The sequence below is a fragment of the Schistocerca americana genome, chromosome 4 (assembly GCF_021461395.2).
Source record: "Schistocerca americana isolate TAMUIC-IGC-003095 chromosome 4, iqSchAmer2.1, whole genome shotgun sequence".
In the NCBI taxonomy this organism is placed as follows: Eukaryota; Metazoa; Arthropoda; class Insecta; order Orthoptera; family Acrididae; genus Schistocerca; species Schistocerca americana.
Genome location: NC_060122.1, coordinates 400608578 through 400626185, shown reverse-complemented (window position 1 = coordinate 400626185; position 17608 = coordinate 400608578). Strand labels below are relative to the sequence as shown.

At 43.5% G+C, this 17608-nt stretch overlaps 1 protein-coding gene across 2 annotated transcripts in view; it reads right to left on the bottom strand.

Annotated features, from left to right (window-relative positions):
- Nucleotides 1–17608, bottom strand: part of LOC124612616 (facilitated trehalose transporter Tret1-like) — a 492469-nt gene that overhangs the window by 93304 nt on the left and 381557 nt on the right. For both annotated transcript variants that reach the window (XM_047140910.1, XM_047140911.1), the window contains one exon: nucleotides 7179–7389. In XM_047140910.1, coding sequence (XP_046996866.1) covers nucleotides 7179–7389 — 211 coding nt within the window. The remainder of the gene's footprint in view (nucleotides 1–7178; nucleotides 7390–17608) is intronic.

The window sequence follows — 17608 nt, the reverse complement described above, 5'->3', positions numbered from 1 at the left end:
ATCTAAACCATCTGAAACGCTCTAATTGGACATTTTAGGCCCATTAAAAACCGCCAAAAATAAATACATATTGACTATAATTGATGATTTCTCGCTTTGTACAGTAATGGTTGGAATTCCTGACAAAAAAGCGAGTACAACTGCTCAAGCGCTAGTAAATAATTGGTTGGTCACATTTGGCATTCTGGACACATTAATTACAGACCAGAGTATGTATTTCATGCCCGATATTGTGAAGCAATTGTCCAATTGCTCCGATCACAAGCTGCAAACAAATCCCTTCTACCTTCGAGCCAATGGGAGAACAGAGAGAGAGAGCATCGCACAGTTTCGAATATACTGAGCTATTAAGCAGTAATCATGCAAATTGGGACTTCTTTCAATTTTGTAACCACTGCACAGAATTCTGAAGCACATATGGCTACAGGTCTTTCGCCATAAGACGTACTATATGGGAGAAAAATACCAGCACCTTTCGAAGTGATTAAGCCAAAGCTTGGATCGGAACGTTTGCTAAGAAATTATGAGACATTTGGTAACAAGTAAAACGCGCTTATACGGGAGCCTTAGAACGACAAGAGGAGATAGACGACACGTAGGGATGTTATGGCAATGCACGATTGCCCTCTGAGTATTAGTAACAAACCCATATACAGTAAACGGCAAAACAAAGAAATTCGTGACCCAATACCATCGAACATACCAAGTAGGGGAAATGACGTCACCTGTCAGTGTTAAAATGCAGATGCCAACGGAGACTTCGATTATTTACGTGAGACGTATTAAGCCTCTTAAGGGAGTTGTCGATGTATTGCCGCATGTATCAGCAGCATCCGCAGCAGAAAATGCGAAGCTTCTTAGAATGAAACAGAAACAGACGATTGACAACCCCAGTACACCTAAAATGACTTACGCCCTTAGGCCACATCTATAGATAAGATTTGAGACTGTTGTCTGCCTATACTGCAGACTTACGCCCTTAGGCCACATCTATAGATAAGATTTGAGACTGTTGTCTGCCTATACTGCACTTCATTTGTTCACGTATAGATTATTAGAAAGTCATCCAGTTTTATTTCGTTCTATTTATAGTATGTTTTAAAGTGTCTTTTTTAATTTTTCCTGGAGGGATTAACCAACGTTGTTTCTGTATATGAGGATATGGTTTTACTTGGGTATTCTCGCCTTCTGAAGGGAGGGGGAGATAATGACGAAGATTCCTTCTCTCAGCTCACTTACCGAAATGGGTACGGGTATGAACGAAAGAAATAGTAACAATTTCAGAGCGAAGATGCCAGAGGGAAAGTGTTAGGATCTTCCCAAGTAGGACGATACAGACTGGCGTACGGGCATGCAAAGTCTAGGTACTCCTGGTTAAAAACCGAAGCAAGTGAATATCAAAGGGAAGTGTTAACGCTGTATCCACATTTCCAAGAGTTAGCACCCACTGGGTCTCCTCAGCTTTTTCATCAGACGTAACCACAGTAAACTGTTACGAAGATGGGAAAACAACAGGTGTGAACAGAGTCGAATCACGGGATAGCGGAATAATAGTAAACGGTACTTAGCAAACATGACATTTCGTCTACCACCTACGATCACTGATACGACCACACTCAAGTGGGAACAACCTATTTTATTCCGGCCCGAGAAGCGGCCAGAGGTGCTGCCTACCCAAAACTCTTGCTAAATAATACCCTGAATCCAGATATTCTATGTACACTAGACGAACTAGTAGTAATGCAAAAGGCGCTGCAGTCTGGAACCGCAAGACCGCTACGGTCGCAGGTTCGAATCCTGCCTCGGGCATGGATGTTTGTGATGTCCTTAGGTTAGTTAGGTTTAACTAGTTCTAAGTTCTAGGGGACTAATGACCTCAGAAGTTGAGTCCCATAGTGCTCAGAGCCATTTGAACCATTTGAAGTAATGCAAAAAGGGAGAATTACAGTCGAACAACATCATAGTATAATTATATACGCATGACACCTACCCGCTCTGTAGTGGTTCTGATTGCGATTTGCGCAATCTGTTTCTGTTTTAAACGGAAGTCAGTGCACCACTCAAACTTATCTGTGCATCAGATACCCGTTGATTAGTTTGTGAATGAAAGACGTAGTAACGGAATTACGTATAAACTAATGGATGAACCTTTAAATGTAGGAATATCTCCGTTAGCATCTAAGAAATGAATTCTCCAAGGACTCTGCCCCAACGATATATCAACTGTTGAAAATCATGTAAATTAGTGGAATGGTAACGGAACAATAACTAAATTCGTATTAGGGGTAACTAATGGAGCAAAATATGTAGGATGAGGTTATGATGGATATGCCAAACTGAAAAATTCGACAACTAATTTTCTTATGGAAGGGGGAGATCTTACACCCCAGGATAGCATCTCCAGTGGACACTAAAAAATCGTCCAAGTTCTACATTGGCAGCTCCTTGAAGCCAAACTGCATGTGTCAATGATCAGCAGATTGCCAGATAGGGGGAAACGCTGAGCGAGTTGCGGCAAACACGGAAGTTATCGCAGTGTAGGGGAATAACCGCGCTCCCAGGTCTACAAGTAAAATATGATGCAGTCATGGAAGTCTAGAGATAAAGTGACAAAGCAGAGTTTCTTAAAGATGGCAAAGAATAACGCAACAATAAGTATTCAGGTGTCGAGCTAGCAGAAAAGAGCCTCTGAAAGGTGAAGCTGCAAGAGTCAGAAGTCACTAGCAGAGCTGATAGCGAAATAAAAACCGGGATACATGATGTCATAGATATCATCACCGTCGCCGCAGAGTGCACGAGAAGCACATACGTGAATACCCACCCTTCTTAACAAATATTTGATTGGCGAGTGTTGATTGCCAATTGCCCAGTGGGTAGTCTCAACCTTTGTGCAAGTTTCAGCTGCCCAGTTAGAGGGGAGGCTATGGAAGTTGACTCTCAGCGCGCCTAGTTGTCTCCCATCGTCTATGGGTCCATGCGTCCAACTGGAAGGACGCTGCTGCTGCCAGCTGCTCTGCCAACTTCGAGGCCATGCTGATGGCGCCTGGAGACTTGACTTGTGAGACCTGGACACCGTCTGTCATCCACCTTCCAGTACCCAATGCTGCTGCTCATCCCATTCCTATGGCAGACGCTGATGCTGCTGGCCCTGTTTCCTAAATAGGGGCTGAAAGCCGACCCCTGCGTGTCAGCGAGTACTTCATATGGACCTGGGGCATAACTCCTGAGTGATCACGAAAGCACTTGGGTGATCGACATGTAGAGTTGGAGGCCGCCAGATTCCGCGGTCGACAGCCGCCCCTCGATAGCATCGACTACCTATCTCTTCACTGCACTGCACTGGCCGTACTGCTTCTGGTCCATTGCACACTGGCTTTCCTCCTCCGACAAGGCACAGTTCCACTGGGCTGCTTGTGTCATCGTGCGTTGGAAGTCAATCCTGTGTTACTGCCAAATAAATGTTATTGTCAATGATGTTTTCTTTGCGCTCTTGAGCGTAACTAGGACCTCACAAGTGCATCCTTCCCGGCCCTCTCCTGACCACTGGAGGAGTCTGGGTCCTGACCCCTATAAGATGCAAAATATGGTTCAAAAGATGCAAAGAAACAAATTTGCAGTGAAATGTGAGAGTAGCCTGGAACAAAGTAGGAAAACTCGAAGTTTGTGGGCAGTGCTCAATTCTGTACAACATTTAGCAGGTTATAAGGTACACTGACAGAAATGGAAATATTACTCCATAAACGTCTTGATCATATCCTGCCAAATGGATACTCCAGTATTTATGTACCTTTGTTGATCAAAATTTCATCCTGACGATAATTTTTTTCAGTACAGGAGAATGTCACTGGTTCAAATGGCTCTGAGCACTATGCGCCTTAACTTCTGAGGTCATCAGTCGTCTAGAACTTAGAACTAATTAAACCTAACTAACCTAAGGAGACCACACACATCCATGCCCGAGGCAGGATACGAACCTGCGACCGTAGCGGTCGCGCGGTTCCAGACTGAAGCGCCTAGAACCGCTCGGCTACACCGGCCGGCAGAAAGTCACTACTACAACTTAAGGATGCTGTCAGTTCATGCTGAGTGTCGAATGTGTCTAACGTTAATGTAGGTTTTCAGAACGTCTCGAGTTGCCATGCATTGTTAACCACTGACATCTGCATTTACATCTACATCTATCTCTACATACATACTCCGCATGCCACCATATGATACGTGGCACGGGGCATCCTGTACCGCTACTAGTCACTTCCTTTCCTGCTCCACTCGCAGATAAAGCGAGGGACAACCAACTGCATGTATGCCTCCAGATGAGCCCTAATTTATGATGTCTTATCTTCGCGGTCCTTACTCTAAATGTGTGTTGGTAGCACTAGAATCGTTGAGCAGTCAGCTTCAAATGCCGTTTCGCTAAATTTTCTCAATAGTGTTCCTCGAAAGGAGGCTTTCCGATTTATGTTCCTGAAGCATCTCCATAACACTTGTAAGTTGTTCGAACCTGCCAGTAACAAATAAAGCAGCCCACTTCTGAATTCCTTCGATGTCTTGCTTTAATCCGACCTGATGCATATCCCAAACACTCGAGCAGTACTCAAGAACAGGTAGCACTAGCGTCCTATATACGGTCTCCTTTACAGATCAACCGCATTTTCCTAAAATTCTCCCTACAAACTGAAGTCGGTCATTTCTCTTCCCTACCACAATTCTCCCACGCTCGTTCCATTTCACATCGCTCCGTAACTTTCAGCCCAGATATTTAAACGACATGACTGTGTCAAGCATGGAACTACTAATAATGTATCCAAACATTAAGGATTAGTTGCTCCTACTCACCGCATTAACTTACATTTTTGTACAATTCGAGTTAGCTGCCATTCCATCACACCAACCAGAAATTTTGTCTGAGTTATGTTGTATTCTTCTAAAGTCATTCAACGTGACATCTTCCTGTACACCACAGCATCATCAGCAAACGACCACAGATTGCTGCCCATCCTGTCTGCCAGATCATTTATGTACATAGAAAATAATAGCAGCCCTATCTCACGTTCTTTGTCTCTGACGAACATTCGCCATCGAAGACTACTTACTGGGTTCTATTACTTAAGAGGTCTCAGAGCCACTCACATATCTAGGGACCTCTTACATATGCTGGTACTTTCATTAACAGCCTGAAATGGGGCACAGAGCCAAACGCTTTCCGGAAATCTAGGAATATGGAATCAACCTGTTGCCCTTCATCCATAATTTACAATATATTATGTGAGAAAAGGGCATGCTGAGTTTTACACGAGCGGCGCTTCCTAAAACCGTGCTCATTCGTGGACATAAGTTTTTTGGTCTCTAGAAAATTTATTATATTCTAACTCAGAATATGTTCTAGAATTCTGCAGCGAACTGATGTTAAGGATATTGGTCTGTAATTTTGCCGGTCCGTTCTTTTACCTTATCATGAACAACAGAGACTTGCGTGGTATAGAGTCAACTGCGGCATCAAGTAGCGTTCTGAAGTCTTCAGCGATGAGTCTCTTTCCTGTTTGTGGCGGCTAGATTAATGCTACCTTATCTGTAGATGATCTGTTGGAAGGTAACAGGACGCAACGATTCTAGAACCATGGTTTGCGGAATTATTTATGGTAATGGAAGTAATTTGGTAACTGTTGAAGAGGAGGTGAATGCTCGCCAGTATGTTTTTAGACTGGTAAACCCTGTTGTCATATGCTTCATGACCAGGGTACTAAATGGCACACTCAAGCAGGATAATGAAAGACCCCACAATGCAGTTCACAGCGCAAACGCCTTGAGAAATGTACGGACGTTTGTCTTGTCTCGCAGAAAGCGTGCCCACGATGCGATAGAAGGACATATTCTTTCATACGAGCCTCCAGCCAGTAATCACAACATACTGACACAACTTGTTTTTCAGCTATGTCAAAAAATTCTTCAAGATGATATTTGAAGGTTCTTTTTTCCATGCTACAACGAACACAAAAGTGTGAGGGTCACACATCGCATCGCTGTTGACAGGGATCAGTTCAGATTACAATGAAAGTTTAATCATTTAATATTCGTTACACGATGAAAATATTCACAAGGATTGATAAGTATCGAAATGGTGCTTCATGATCTAATACCTTCCGTTTCCGCCAGCGTATTTTATAGCCTTGCACTGAAAGGAAACATGGACAGTTCATACAAGAAGAGAACAGAAGCTTTTGAAAAGTCGTGGTACAGAAAAATACTAAAGATTATACGAGGGGCGTTGAATAAGTAACGCAACTCATTTTTATCCGAAAGCAGGTTGGTTGGTTTCATTCAGGATTCCAATACACAATATTATTCCCCACTGTTTTGACTACAAAACTTTTTTTTTTCAACATAATCCCTGTTCAGTGGGACGACCTTACGTCACCTTACTGGGAGAACCTGTATGGCTTCATAGTACCATTCTACTGGTCGACGTCGGATCCACCGTCTTGCTGCAACAAAAACTTCGTCATCGTCCAAATACTGCTTCCAATGGTGTGAATTCTTCTTTGGACCAAACCTGTTGCTCTTTAAGGTCTTTTGTTAATCGGCGAGGAACTCAAAGGGCATAAACCTTTGAGTGCTCCAAATAGTGGACGAGTGTGTCAGCACTACGAACAGAGACGCCCAGTTGAGGAGCGAGGTGGTTCACTGTGATCCGTTGATCACATCGAATGAGAGTGTCCGCACGTTCCAACGTTACACAGCTGTGTACAGCCGGCTGCCATGCGGGAGATGCGATGATCATATACGACGAACAGGTATTGAATAGTATTGGATGACTTTTTGCGAAAATTTTCCTATAGAACTATTCCATCAACCCCATAATAACGAAAACCGAAACATCATCGTTTAATTCAAGAATTACACCTTTCGACTGACATAGTGAGTGCTCACTATGTACTTTGATATACAGACTTTCACGTTGATACTTACATCATATACTGTATGATCTGAAGATGGTAATGGCCGCAAAAGGTAGTTGTGAAATGTAGAATTTACGTGATCAGGACGAACCTGTACAAATGAATATTCAGACACTAACTATTCAAACAAAATCTTAATGCCACCATTTATACTCACTGTCAGTTCTACTACTAAAATTAGGGATCCTCTTTGATTAAAAGTTGTCCATATTGGGTACTCACCGACGAGCCAGTGTGGACTCTCTGGCACGAAGCAGAGCGCGATGACAGCGGCGACGGGGCAGACGAGGTTGACGAGGGCCACTGTGCGCCAGGGCAGCAGGTTGCCCAGCAGGAACTGCGTGAACACGCCCACGATCACCGACGTCGAGCTGGTGGCCGACAGCGCGCCGCGGAAGCGCGGCTCCGTGATCTCCGCCACGTACGTCAGCACCTGCCGGCAGCGCCACAGCGACGTCACACCCCAGGCTCTGAGCAAACTTCTTTTCGGCTCTCTTCTGCTTAGCACTGAAAAACGTGTCCTGTATCTCGCCCACTGTCACAATAAATAGCAAGATTATACACTGTCTGATCAAAAGTATCCAGAGACCTTTTAATGCCAGCCGGTGTGGCCGTGCGGTTCTAGGCGCTACAGTCTGGAACTGCATGACCGCTACGGTCGCAGGTTCGAACCCTGCCTCGGGCATGGATGTGTGTGATGTCCTTAGGTTAGGTTTAAGTAGTTCTATTTCTAGGGAACTGATGACCTCAGATGTTAAGTCCCATAGTGCTCAGAGCCATTTGAACCATTTTTGAAGCTTTTGATGGACTCATCTTCATGTTGGCATGAACTCTGCTTGAGACACTTCCACTGACGTGTCTGAATGTCTTCGATGGAACGGCCGCCCATTCTACCGTAGCCACAGTTAAGGAAGGTAGTGATGTTGGATGCTGGGGTCCAAAAATAAACGTCCTTGTAAATCATCCCAAGGTGTTCCATTGGGTTATGCAGAAACTACTGCCTCACAGACGCTGCTTTATGACAGTGCGTTGTTATGCTGATACAATAATCTTCTCTGAACTGCTGCTTTACTGTGTGCAGCACACAATGCTGTAAAATATGTTCGTAATCTTCCAGATTTTTCGTTTAATTAAGCGCAATAAGGGAACTACACCCTAACCATAAGAAGTACAACAGTACCATAACATCGCCTCCGTACTTCACTGTTGGCATTACACACAATGACGGGTAAAGTTCTCCAGGCATTCGCCAAACCCAAACTCTACCAATGAATAGTCACAGGCTACAGTGTTAGTTGTCACTCCAAATCACTCGTTTACAGTCATCTACTGTCAAGTGGCGTTCATCTTTACACTAATTCAAGCGTCGTTTAGCATTAACTACAAAAACCTGATACTTATGAGTAGATGCTCGACCAGATGTACCCACATGTTCTTTTTATCCTTGGTTTCCTGTGAACGGGTATCACGGAGGAGCTGGTTGGAGCACAGACGTATTTATCTTGTACCGCTGACGAGCATTTGCCAATCATCTGACGACATGACGTCATATTCACTCTCCAGTGAAGTAACATAATATTCTTATTCACTTTTTGAGCCTCTAAATTAAGTGTTAAAGTCAGGATCACTATAGTCATCCACTTTTGGAAGCACTGCAAAAAATGGTTCAAATGGCTCTGAGCACTATGGGACTTAACTACTGAGGTCATCAGTCACCTAGAACTTAGAACTACTTAAACCTAACTAACGTAAGGACATCACACACATCCACGCCCGAGGCAGGATTCGAACCTGCGACCGTAGCGGTCACGCGGTTCCAAACTGACGCGCTTAGAGCCGCACGCCACACCGGCCGGCTGGAAGCACTGCATAAACGACAATGCAGAACAGAGGCTGCAGTCGCGTGTTTTGTTGTCGAGTATCCAAAGCTGCTCGAAGTAAGGAGATATCTAGCGGCAACCACATCAGCCGAACCACGACAACCGGGCTGTAAATGTAGGGCTGACGCTCTTTAGTCGCCGAATACTTAACTATTAGCGCTGAAACGTATGCGCGAGATCTTATTTTTCAAAAGTCTGTTCTTAAGTTGACCGAGTATACTCTGGATTTTAAATTTTTATCTATGTGCCATAGCCTAGGTCCTTCAACTGGGTCGTTTGCGTTGGTTCACTGCAAACCTTTTCATTGGTCTTCTGAAATGAAAGCCACCCTGATGCAATCTTCTACGCACTGTTTGGGCTGAGATATGAATCCCCGTTGCCCGGACGAAGTCAGTTCCAATATTTCCTAAATATTGGAACTGACTTCTCCCGGGCAACAGGGAGTTAATGTTGGGCGCCTGCGGGCTGGCAGTTGGAGGAAATGATCCTGCATTGGTGTTGTCACAACAAAGACGACCGCTGCGAGACCTATCGTTCACATTTGCCGTTTCCCCGTACTTGCTCCACACCTTAAATTTGGAAATTTGTGGTAAGTTCCTATGGGACCAAACTGCTGAGGTCATCGGTCCCGAGGCTTACACACTATTTAAATTAACTTACGCTAAGGACAAAACACACACATACACATACACACACACACACACACACACACACACACACACACACACACACACAATGTCCGAGAGTGGACTCGAACCTCGGACGATGGGAGCCGCGCGAACCGTGGCAAGGTGCTCAAGAAGGCGTGGCTACGCCGTGCGGCGCACCACACTTAGACACATTTTTGAGTGACACGCAAGCGATCTGCAACGTCTTCTATGTATGACCTGCTGAAAGTGAAGCCACTATCCTGGCTATCAAAGTGTTGTATGCCTCTACGTGGCATGTTATTGCAGCGAAGCTGTTGTTAATACTGTACGGCTCGCGGTGTGCCGCAACGGCAGCGGTATTTTTACATGATTGGGAAACGCCCACAAAGGATGGCAGTATTAAAAAGCGTCCAATATTCATCTTTTGGTTCTGCAGCTGTATTTTCAGTTAAATTATACGATATTGGTTCTGCCTTTATGCAGAAACACTGTTTTTCTCTTTTTACCCAAAATATTTCGGCACCGCTGTGCTAAAAGCAGTGAGTTTTGTTTATTGAAAACTGTAAAAAGTTAACATATTTTTGGTTGTAACCGATCTAACATAGTGAGGCCCAAAGGAAGGTTTTGTTCGTTTTGCTTCTCACTGTGATTTTACATTATATAATTTTGCAGGACCATCTGTATGGTGTCTTGCACTGATCTGAGCCGCAACAATTGATCGCCTTGAATGGGTTCAGATAAAGTGGCATATCCCGTTTCAACTCTGAAATATTTTGATCCAACTTCCTGCAAGAAACACAACTTTCTTCAGATGCCAGTGCAGTTGAAATGCCTGCATCTTCTGTCCAACCGCAGATTCCCGTGCCAGAACCACCAGCTCCATCGTTTTCTGCTAACCCTTCACCAAATGGAAACTCCAAATGTGTTTCTCCTCTCGACATAAGTCCCCCACCTGCTCTCTCCAGACGTTCAAATTCCAGCAGAGGAGGTAAAAGTCCTGCGATTGTGACTTTTCCTAACAAATTGCAACGTCAAGCTTCATTGTAGAGGTCTGAAGAAAGAAGAAGGAAGCTGAACACCTCCTATACATGTTCGAAAGAACTTTAAAGAAAAGACACCCAATAGTGAAACAGTCTTTCCAATCGTCTGAAAAGAAGAATAAAAGTGATATCGACTTTGATGACTCTTCCTCTGAACCAGCCTTGGTTACTACAGATGAGAAAGATAGTATATATGAGGAATGTCTCTACTGCTCTGAGCCCTAAAAAATAGCCAACACGGCGAGAAGCGGATTAAATGCATAAAATGTCTCCAGTGGGCTCACAAATTGTGTGCTGGAAAGGAAAAATATAATTGGAAAACATAAATATGTGGTGTATGTTCCACTAAATAATGTAAGGTGACAGTTAATGCTATTCAGATAAAGATGTTTCTTTTTATATCCCAAAAATACATATATTTTCATTAAATTTAACCATCCGAAATTAGGGACACTAATACCCGAAATTGGGAACCCTTTCTCCAATGTTGTAAAAGGCACTTCTTTTAATTCCATTAAATTAGTTCATAATGTTTTGAGAATACATGAATTTTGAACGCAGGATATAGAACAGAGTGTTCAAGAACGAATTTTCATTTTCTGTGAAACATTATTGTCACCAAATTTTATAAAACTGCAAATGGTATCTGGAATATGGCTCTCTTGCCTTACTATTACAAATTCTTTAAGCAAAAATCAGTTGAACTGACGATCAGCATTTTGAAAGTTGTTTTTTCAGGCAAATATTTACTGTATCGCTAATTTTCTGCATGTGACTCTGTCATGATTCTCAGTTGCCACACTTTGTCCTTGTAGTCATTCTGATATTGGCTCAATATATACAGTGGGTGAGAGATTTCTTAATTCCTAGCTCTTTCCATGGCTGCACACATGTATCAGTAGTTTTGTTGCGATGAGTGATGGTAGGTAGGCGGTTGTATGTGTGGTAACGTCAGCTACCCTCACATGTCTGCCTGCCCGGCTAAGCATAGCTTGGTGGCAGTTTGGAAGGTAGGATGCGAGGTACTGGCGGAAGTGAGGACGAGTTGTGAGCCGTGCTTGGGTAGCTCAGATGGTAGAGCACTTGCCCGCGAAAGACAAAGGTCCCGAGTTTGAGTCTCGGTCCGGCACACAGTTGTAATCTGCCAGAAAGTTTCATAGCTTGTGGTGTTCGCACCCCCTCCCCCTCAGCTCCCAACCAACTGCCCCTACGAAGGACGCAGCGGCACGCGCAGCATCGCTACAGAGCAGTGTGTATGTAGGTGCATGGGCAGAAGCACGCATCCATGTATTGTGTTACTGAAGTAGCTGTAAATTGTACAACGTGAACCTTATGCAACAAATGTAATATTCTTTATCATGGTTTATGTTCAAAGTTGTGAAAAAGATATGCTCCATGCCTTTACTCCACCCTCCTAGGGGTTGACGTTTTTTTACTTTTTTTTTACTTTTGAAAGTAGACTGTGGTCTCCCTCAGGATTCAGGCTATCTCCATAACAAATTTCATCGAAATCGGTTCAATGGTTTAGTTGCGAAAACGTAACAGACTAAGCTATTTTCGCATTTAATGATACTGGTATGGGGATATGGATTAAACTCGTTGAGGATTGTATAAGCACTGTGTTCATTAGGTTTAGTTCTATTACATAGAACATATCAACAAATAAAAGCATTTTTACAAATATAATAAAGTTCAAAATAACAAGAGCAAATAGTTTTTTCAAAGGATAAATGTTTCCCTAATTCGCGTAATTTTATTCAAATCAATAAATATCTTGCACTACCCACTTTCTAAAAGAGCCTATGTACTTCCTCATATTTGAAGCTGTCTCCTAGGCGCTTCAGTCTGGAACCGCGCGACCGCTACGGTCGCAATTTCGAATCCTGCCTCGGGCATGGATGTGTGTGATGACCTTAGGTTAGTTAGGTTTAAGTAGTTCTAAGTTCTAGGGGACTGATGACCTCGGATGATAAGTCCCATAGTGCTCAGAGCCATTTGAACCATTTGAAGCTGTCTCCATAGCAAATTTAATCGGAATCGTTTCAGCGGTTTAGACGTAAAACTGACAGTGTCACTTTCACATTTGCAATATTACTGTGGAGATGGATTTGAATGATTGTGTAGAGGGAGCTTTGATTTTGAAGCACTTGGCAATGGCCATTCGTCGAAGTCAGCTGACAGAGCATAAGTGAATGATGATACAAGGGGACTTTCAAGTAAAAAAATGTCTTAAACAACTGAAGGTGGCATAATCTTAAAGTTGCTAAGGAAAATCATAAGGGAATTATGAGCAGTTTAAGTGTGCGTCGTGTTCGATAAGACTTGTGCGGCATGAATACATCAGTCCGTCTACTGTAAGTCACGTGCAGGTTTAACTGCCTTTTGCTGCAGGCGATACTTTACCCGCCATAACGTGCGACAGGCTGCAGTCGACCGTGAAGTTAGCTATTTCCTTAAGCTAGTTTACGATGCAGTCAGGTATGGATGTCAAACCATCACGGAAATCAGGCAATAAAACTTCCTGCGGGGCGTCGAAGAATTAACTCTGCGGTTCATACTGTACGACGACTTCCCCGATGAGACCAAAACTAAATTTACCATCGCGTAATAATTCTGAATATATATATATATATATATATATATATATATATATATATATATATATATGTTTGCAAGATTTAATCGGATAAACGACATCGTTTGAAGACATATGCTGTACTAGTGTATCTACGTGGCATTGCATGCTACTTATACAATAATCTTACAGTCTGCGGTTCATAAAATATAAAGTTTTAATAATGGTTAAAGATTAATATACTATCTAAATAGTGTTATTTTCTTGCCATTCATACATGGACTGTCCCTTAGCGTATGGTGAACTGTTCAGGATTTATACGAATTTAGCAAAACAGTCACGCAAAACTAGAGGCCAAAAGAAATTATGCAGTAACATTTTTAGAGAATGTAAGATCACATCTCGTGCAGTCTTACATGTATGTTTCCTGAAATGACTCAGGGAATTAACAATATATTTCCGAAAATAATGGCACACCCTCAAAAAGAAATTATGCAGTAACATTTTTAGAGAATGTAAGATCACATCTCGTGCAGTCTTACATGTATGTTTCCTGAAATGACTCAGGGAATTAACAATATATTTCCGAAAATAATGGCACACCCTCAAAAACCATGTTTAGTGATGCCGTGATATACGTGCATACTGAGAGACTGTAGTTTTAGTGATTCTTTCGTCACAATCAACGGTGATCAGGTGGCGCTCAGAGGCAGTAACTGTGCTGTGTTTAGAGGTAAATAGTGTTTGCAACATTCATTCTAGGGTACAATCATGCCCCAACGACGAGTACGTACTGTAGTTTAGCAGTTAAGCCATTTCCAGCGGCCCTCGGAAGTTCGATGGACTTATCGAAGGACTGCCGTACATAGTGGGCGCAATGTATAGATGGGTGTCGCTGCTTTCAGCTGTGGTCTGTGGAACATTCCCACACCTACAGAACAGGTTCTGGACATCCGCATAGTGCAGACAGACGTGAAGATCGACTCACAGTGCGAGCAGCGGTGGCCGACTGCACATGGTACAGGGACGGAATCCGGGCACATGTTAAACCTCCTGGGCGATTAAGGACTATTGGGAACATTCTGCTTGCAGCAGGATAAAGAACGCTTGTGCCTCTGGGTAGGCTACCACTGAGACCACGACACTAGCAAGCACGGCTACTCTGGCTTTGTGAAAGCGTCGTGAAAGAGTTGACTGGAGAAAGGAATGGAGCTCTGTTGTCTTCAGCGATAAGAGTGGTTCAAAAATGGCTCTGAGCACTATGGAACGTAACATCTGAGGTCATCAGTCCCCTAGAACTTAGAATTACTTAAACCTAACTAACCTAAGGACATCACACAGATCCATGCCCGAGGCAGGATTCGAACCTGCAACCGTAACGGTCGCGCGGTTCCAGACTGTAGCGCCTAGAACCGCTCGGCCACACCGGCCGGCTAAGAGTGGGTTCTGTCTGTATGCGACTAAAAGACCTATACGTGTGTGGTGCAGACCTGGCGAGCTGCATTTGCCCATGACACACAGGTGCCAGAGCAAACTCTAGAACGTGGGTGCCGTCAGTTACAACTCGCGCTCACATTTGGCATTTCTGCAAAGTAAAGTAACTAGTGCCTGCTACATTAAACAGGCTTGTATCCCCGTGCTACTGCTATTCCCTCGTCAGGAAAGTAGTGTGCGTTTTCAGCAGGACAATGCACGTCCACAAACGGCTGCTGAAACGCAACGTGCTCTTCACGATTTACAACTGCCCTGGCCGGCAAGATCACCAGATCTCTCGCTAATTGAACACGTGTGGGAAGCGGGAATTTACTCGTTCTTCAGGGCGTGCAAGTACCATTGCCGAACTGGAACAACAGTCTTAAGATGCTTGGGACTCTCTATCGCAGGATGCCATTCGGCACCTTCATGATCGTTTGCGTGCGAGAATACACGTATGCGCTGCTGCCAGAGGGAGGCACACTGTGCGTTGATGCGACTGTCTGGGCGACCTTACTGTGACATGTTTGTTTCATTTCTTCTTATTTCTTCATTACGTATCACGAATTATCTATCACCTAGTTCATTTGCACAAGGTGCTTTTTATCAGCATCTGGTTCTACTTTTGACAGACTTGTGTATAATGTGCTGCTTATTGCCCGTCATAATGACGACATGGCATTAGTGATAAACACGATTTATAATCAAAAATTTCCGAAGATCGAGGATGAGAGGTTAAACTGCCGAAACCGTCGTCTACATCTACATGATTACTCTGTAATTCACAGTTAAGTGTCTGGCGATGGGTTCACTTTAACCGCCTTTAAGCTACTCCTCTGCCGTTCCACTCTCGAAAAGCGCTCGAGAAAGTCGAACTCTTAGATCTTTCCGTGCGAGCTTTGATTTCTCTTATCTTATTATGACGATCATTTCACTAATTACACTGTAGGGAATACTGTAACCAGCCACAAGATTTCTTGAAATGATTGTATTATACCATTGCTAGTTTCAGGCCTGAGCCCCTCATCAGATGGTAGCGTTGAATCCTCGCAAGTTTTACATTTGTGTACTCGACGCCCTGTAGACAAAGAAGGGCTCGGGCCCGAAACTAGTAATGGTATAACAAAATCATTTCAAGAGAACTTGCGGTTGGTTGCAGCATTTCCTACAGTGTAATTTACGAAAAATGCTGTGGCGTTCTCCAACCAAAATGGATAAAATAATAATGATCATTTCTCCCTCTGTAGGTAGGCTCCAAAAAAATATTTTCACACTCTGAGGTGAAAGTTGGTGCTTGAAATTTCATGAGAATTTCCTGCCGCTGCGAAAAATAACTTTGTTTTAATGACTGCCACCTCAATTCGTGTATCATGTACTCTCTCCCTCATTTCACGATAGTACAAAACGAGCTGCACATCTTTGAACTTTTTCGATGTCCTCCGTCAATCCTATCTGATGTGGATCCCACATCGCACACCAGTACTCCAGAAGACGGTGACAAGCGTAGAGTAAGCAGTTTCTTTAACAGATCTGTTACATTTTCTAAGTTTTCTGCCAATAAATCGCAGTCTTTGGTTTGGTTTCCCCCACAGCATTACCTATGTAATCGTTCCGTTTTAAGTTACCCGTATTCTTATCCTCAGGTATGTAATTGAATTCACAGCCTTTACGTTTGTGTGATTTAACGTGTAACCTAAAATTTGACAGTTTTCTTTCAGCACCCATATAGATGAGCTCACGTTTTACGTTATTAAGATTCAGTTGCAACTTTTTGCAGTATATAGATATTTTATCTTAATAATTATGCAATTGGTTTTGATCTTCTGATGTCTTAAGAAGACGGTAAATGACAGTATCACCTGCAAACAATCTGAGAGGCCTGCTCAGCTTGTCTCTTAAATCATGTGTGTAGATCAGGAACAACAAATGGTTCAAATGGTTCAAATCAAATGGCTCTGAGCACTATGGGACTCAACTGCTGTGGTCATAAGTCCCCTAGAACTTAGAACTACTTAAACCTAACTAACCTAAGGACAGCACACAACACCCAGCCATCACGAGGCAGAGAAAATCCCTGACCCCGCCGGGAATCGAACCCGGGAATGGTTCAAATGGCTCTGAGCACTATGGGACTTAACATCTGAGGTCATCAGTCCCCTAGAACTTAGAACTACTTAAACCTAACTAACATAAGGACAGCACACACATCCATGCCCGAGGCAGGATTCGAACCTGCGACCGGAGCGGTCGCGCGGTTCCAGACTGAAGCGCCTAGAACCGCTCAGCCACACTGGCCGGCCAGGAACAACAGAGAACCAATAACACTTCCTTGGGAAACGCCGGCCATCACTTCTCTTATGTGATGACTTTCCGTTAGTCATGATCTGTGATCTTTCTGACAGGAAATCACGAATCCAGTCCCACAACTGAGAAGATACTCCATAGGCAAGCAATTTAGTTAGAAGTCCTTGTGAGCAATCCTTTCAAGAGTCTTCTGGAAGTCTAAAAGTATGGAATCACTTTGATGTTCCCCGTCGATATCAATCATTACTTCATGAGAATAAAGATCTAGTTCTGTTTCACAATAAAGATGTTTTCTGAATCCATGTTGGCTATTTGTAAAGACTCGCTTTCTTCGAGATAATTCATAATGTTCGAGCCGGTATATGTTCCAAAATCCTACTGCAAATCGACGTTAGTGGTATGGTCTGTAATTCAACGGATTACTCCCGTTTTATTTCTTGAATATTGACGAGACCTGTGTAACTTTCCAGTTTTTGAGTATATCATTGTGAGATATGGAGCGGTTGTATCAGCATACTCTGAAAGGTATCTGAGTGGTATACAAACTGGATCGGAGGCCTTGCGGTTCTTAGATATTCTAAGCTGCATCGCTACACCGAGGGTCAGGGGCGATTCTAGAAGTCGGTCAAGGGCTAATGGTGGGGGGGGGGGGGGGGGGAGGGGGTTTGAGGGAATGGAATATCGCTTAACAAAAGAAGAGTTGGGGTCCTCCACCGCAACTTTCCAGTTT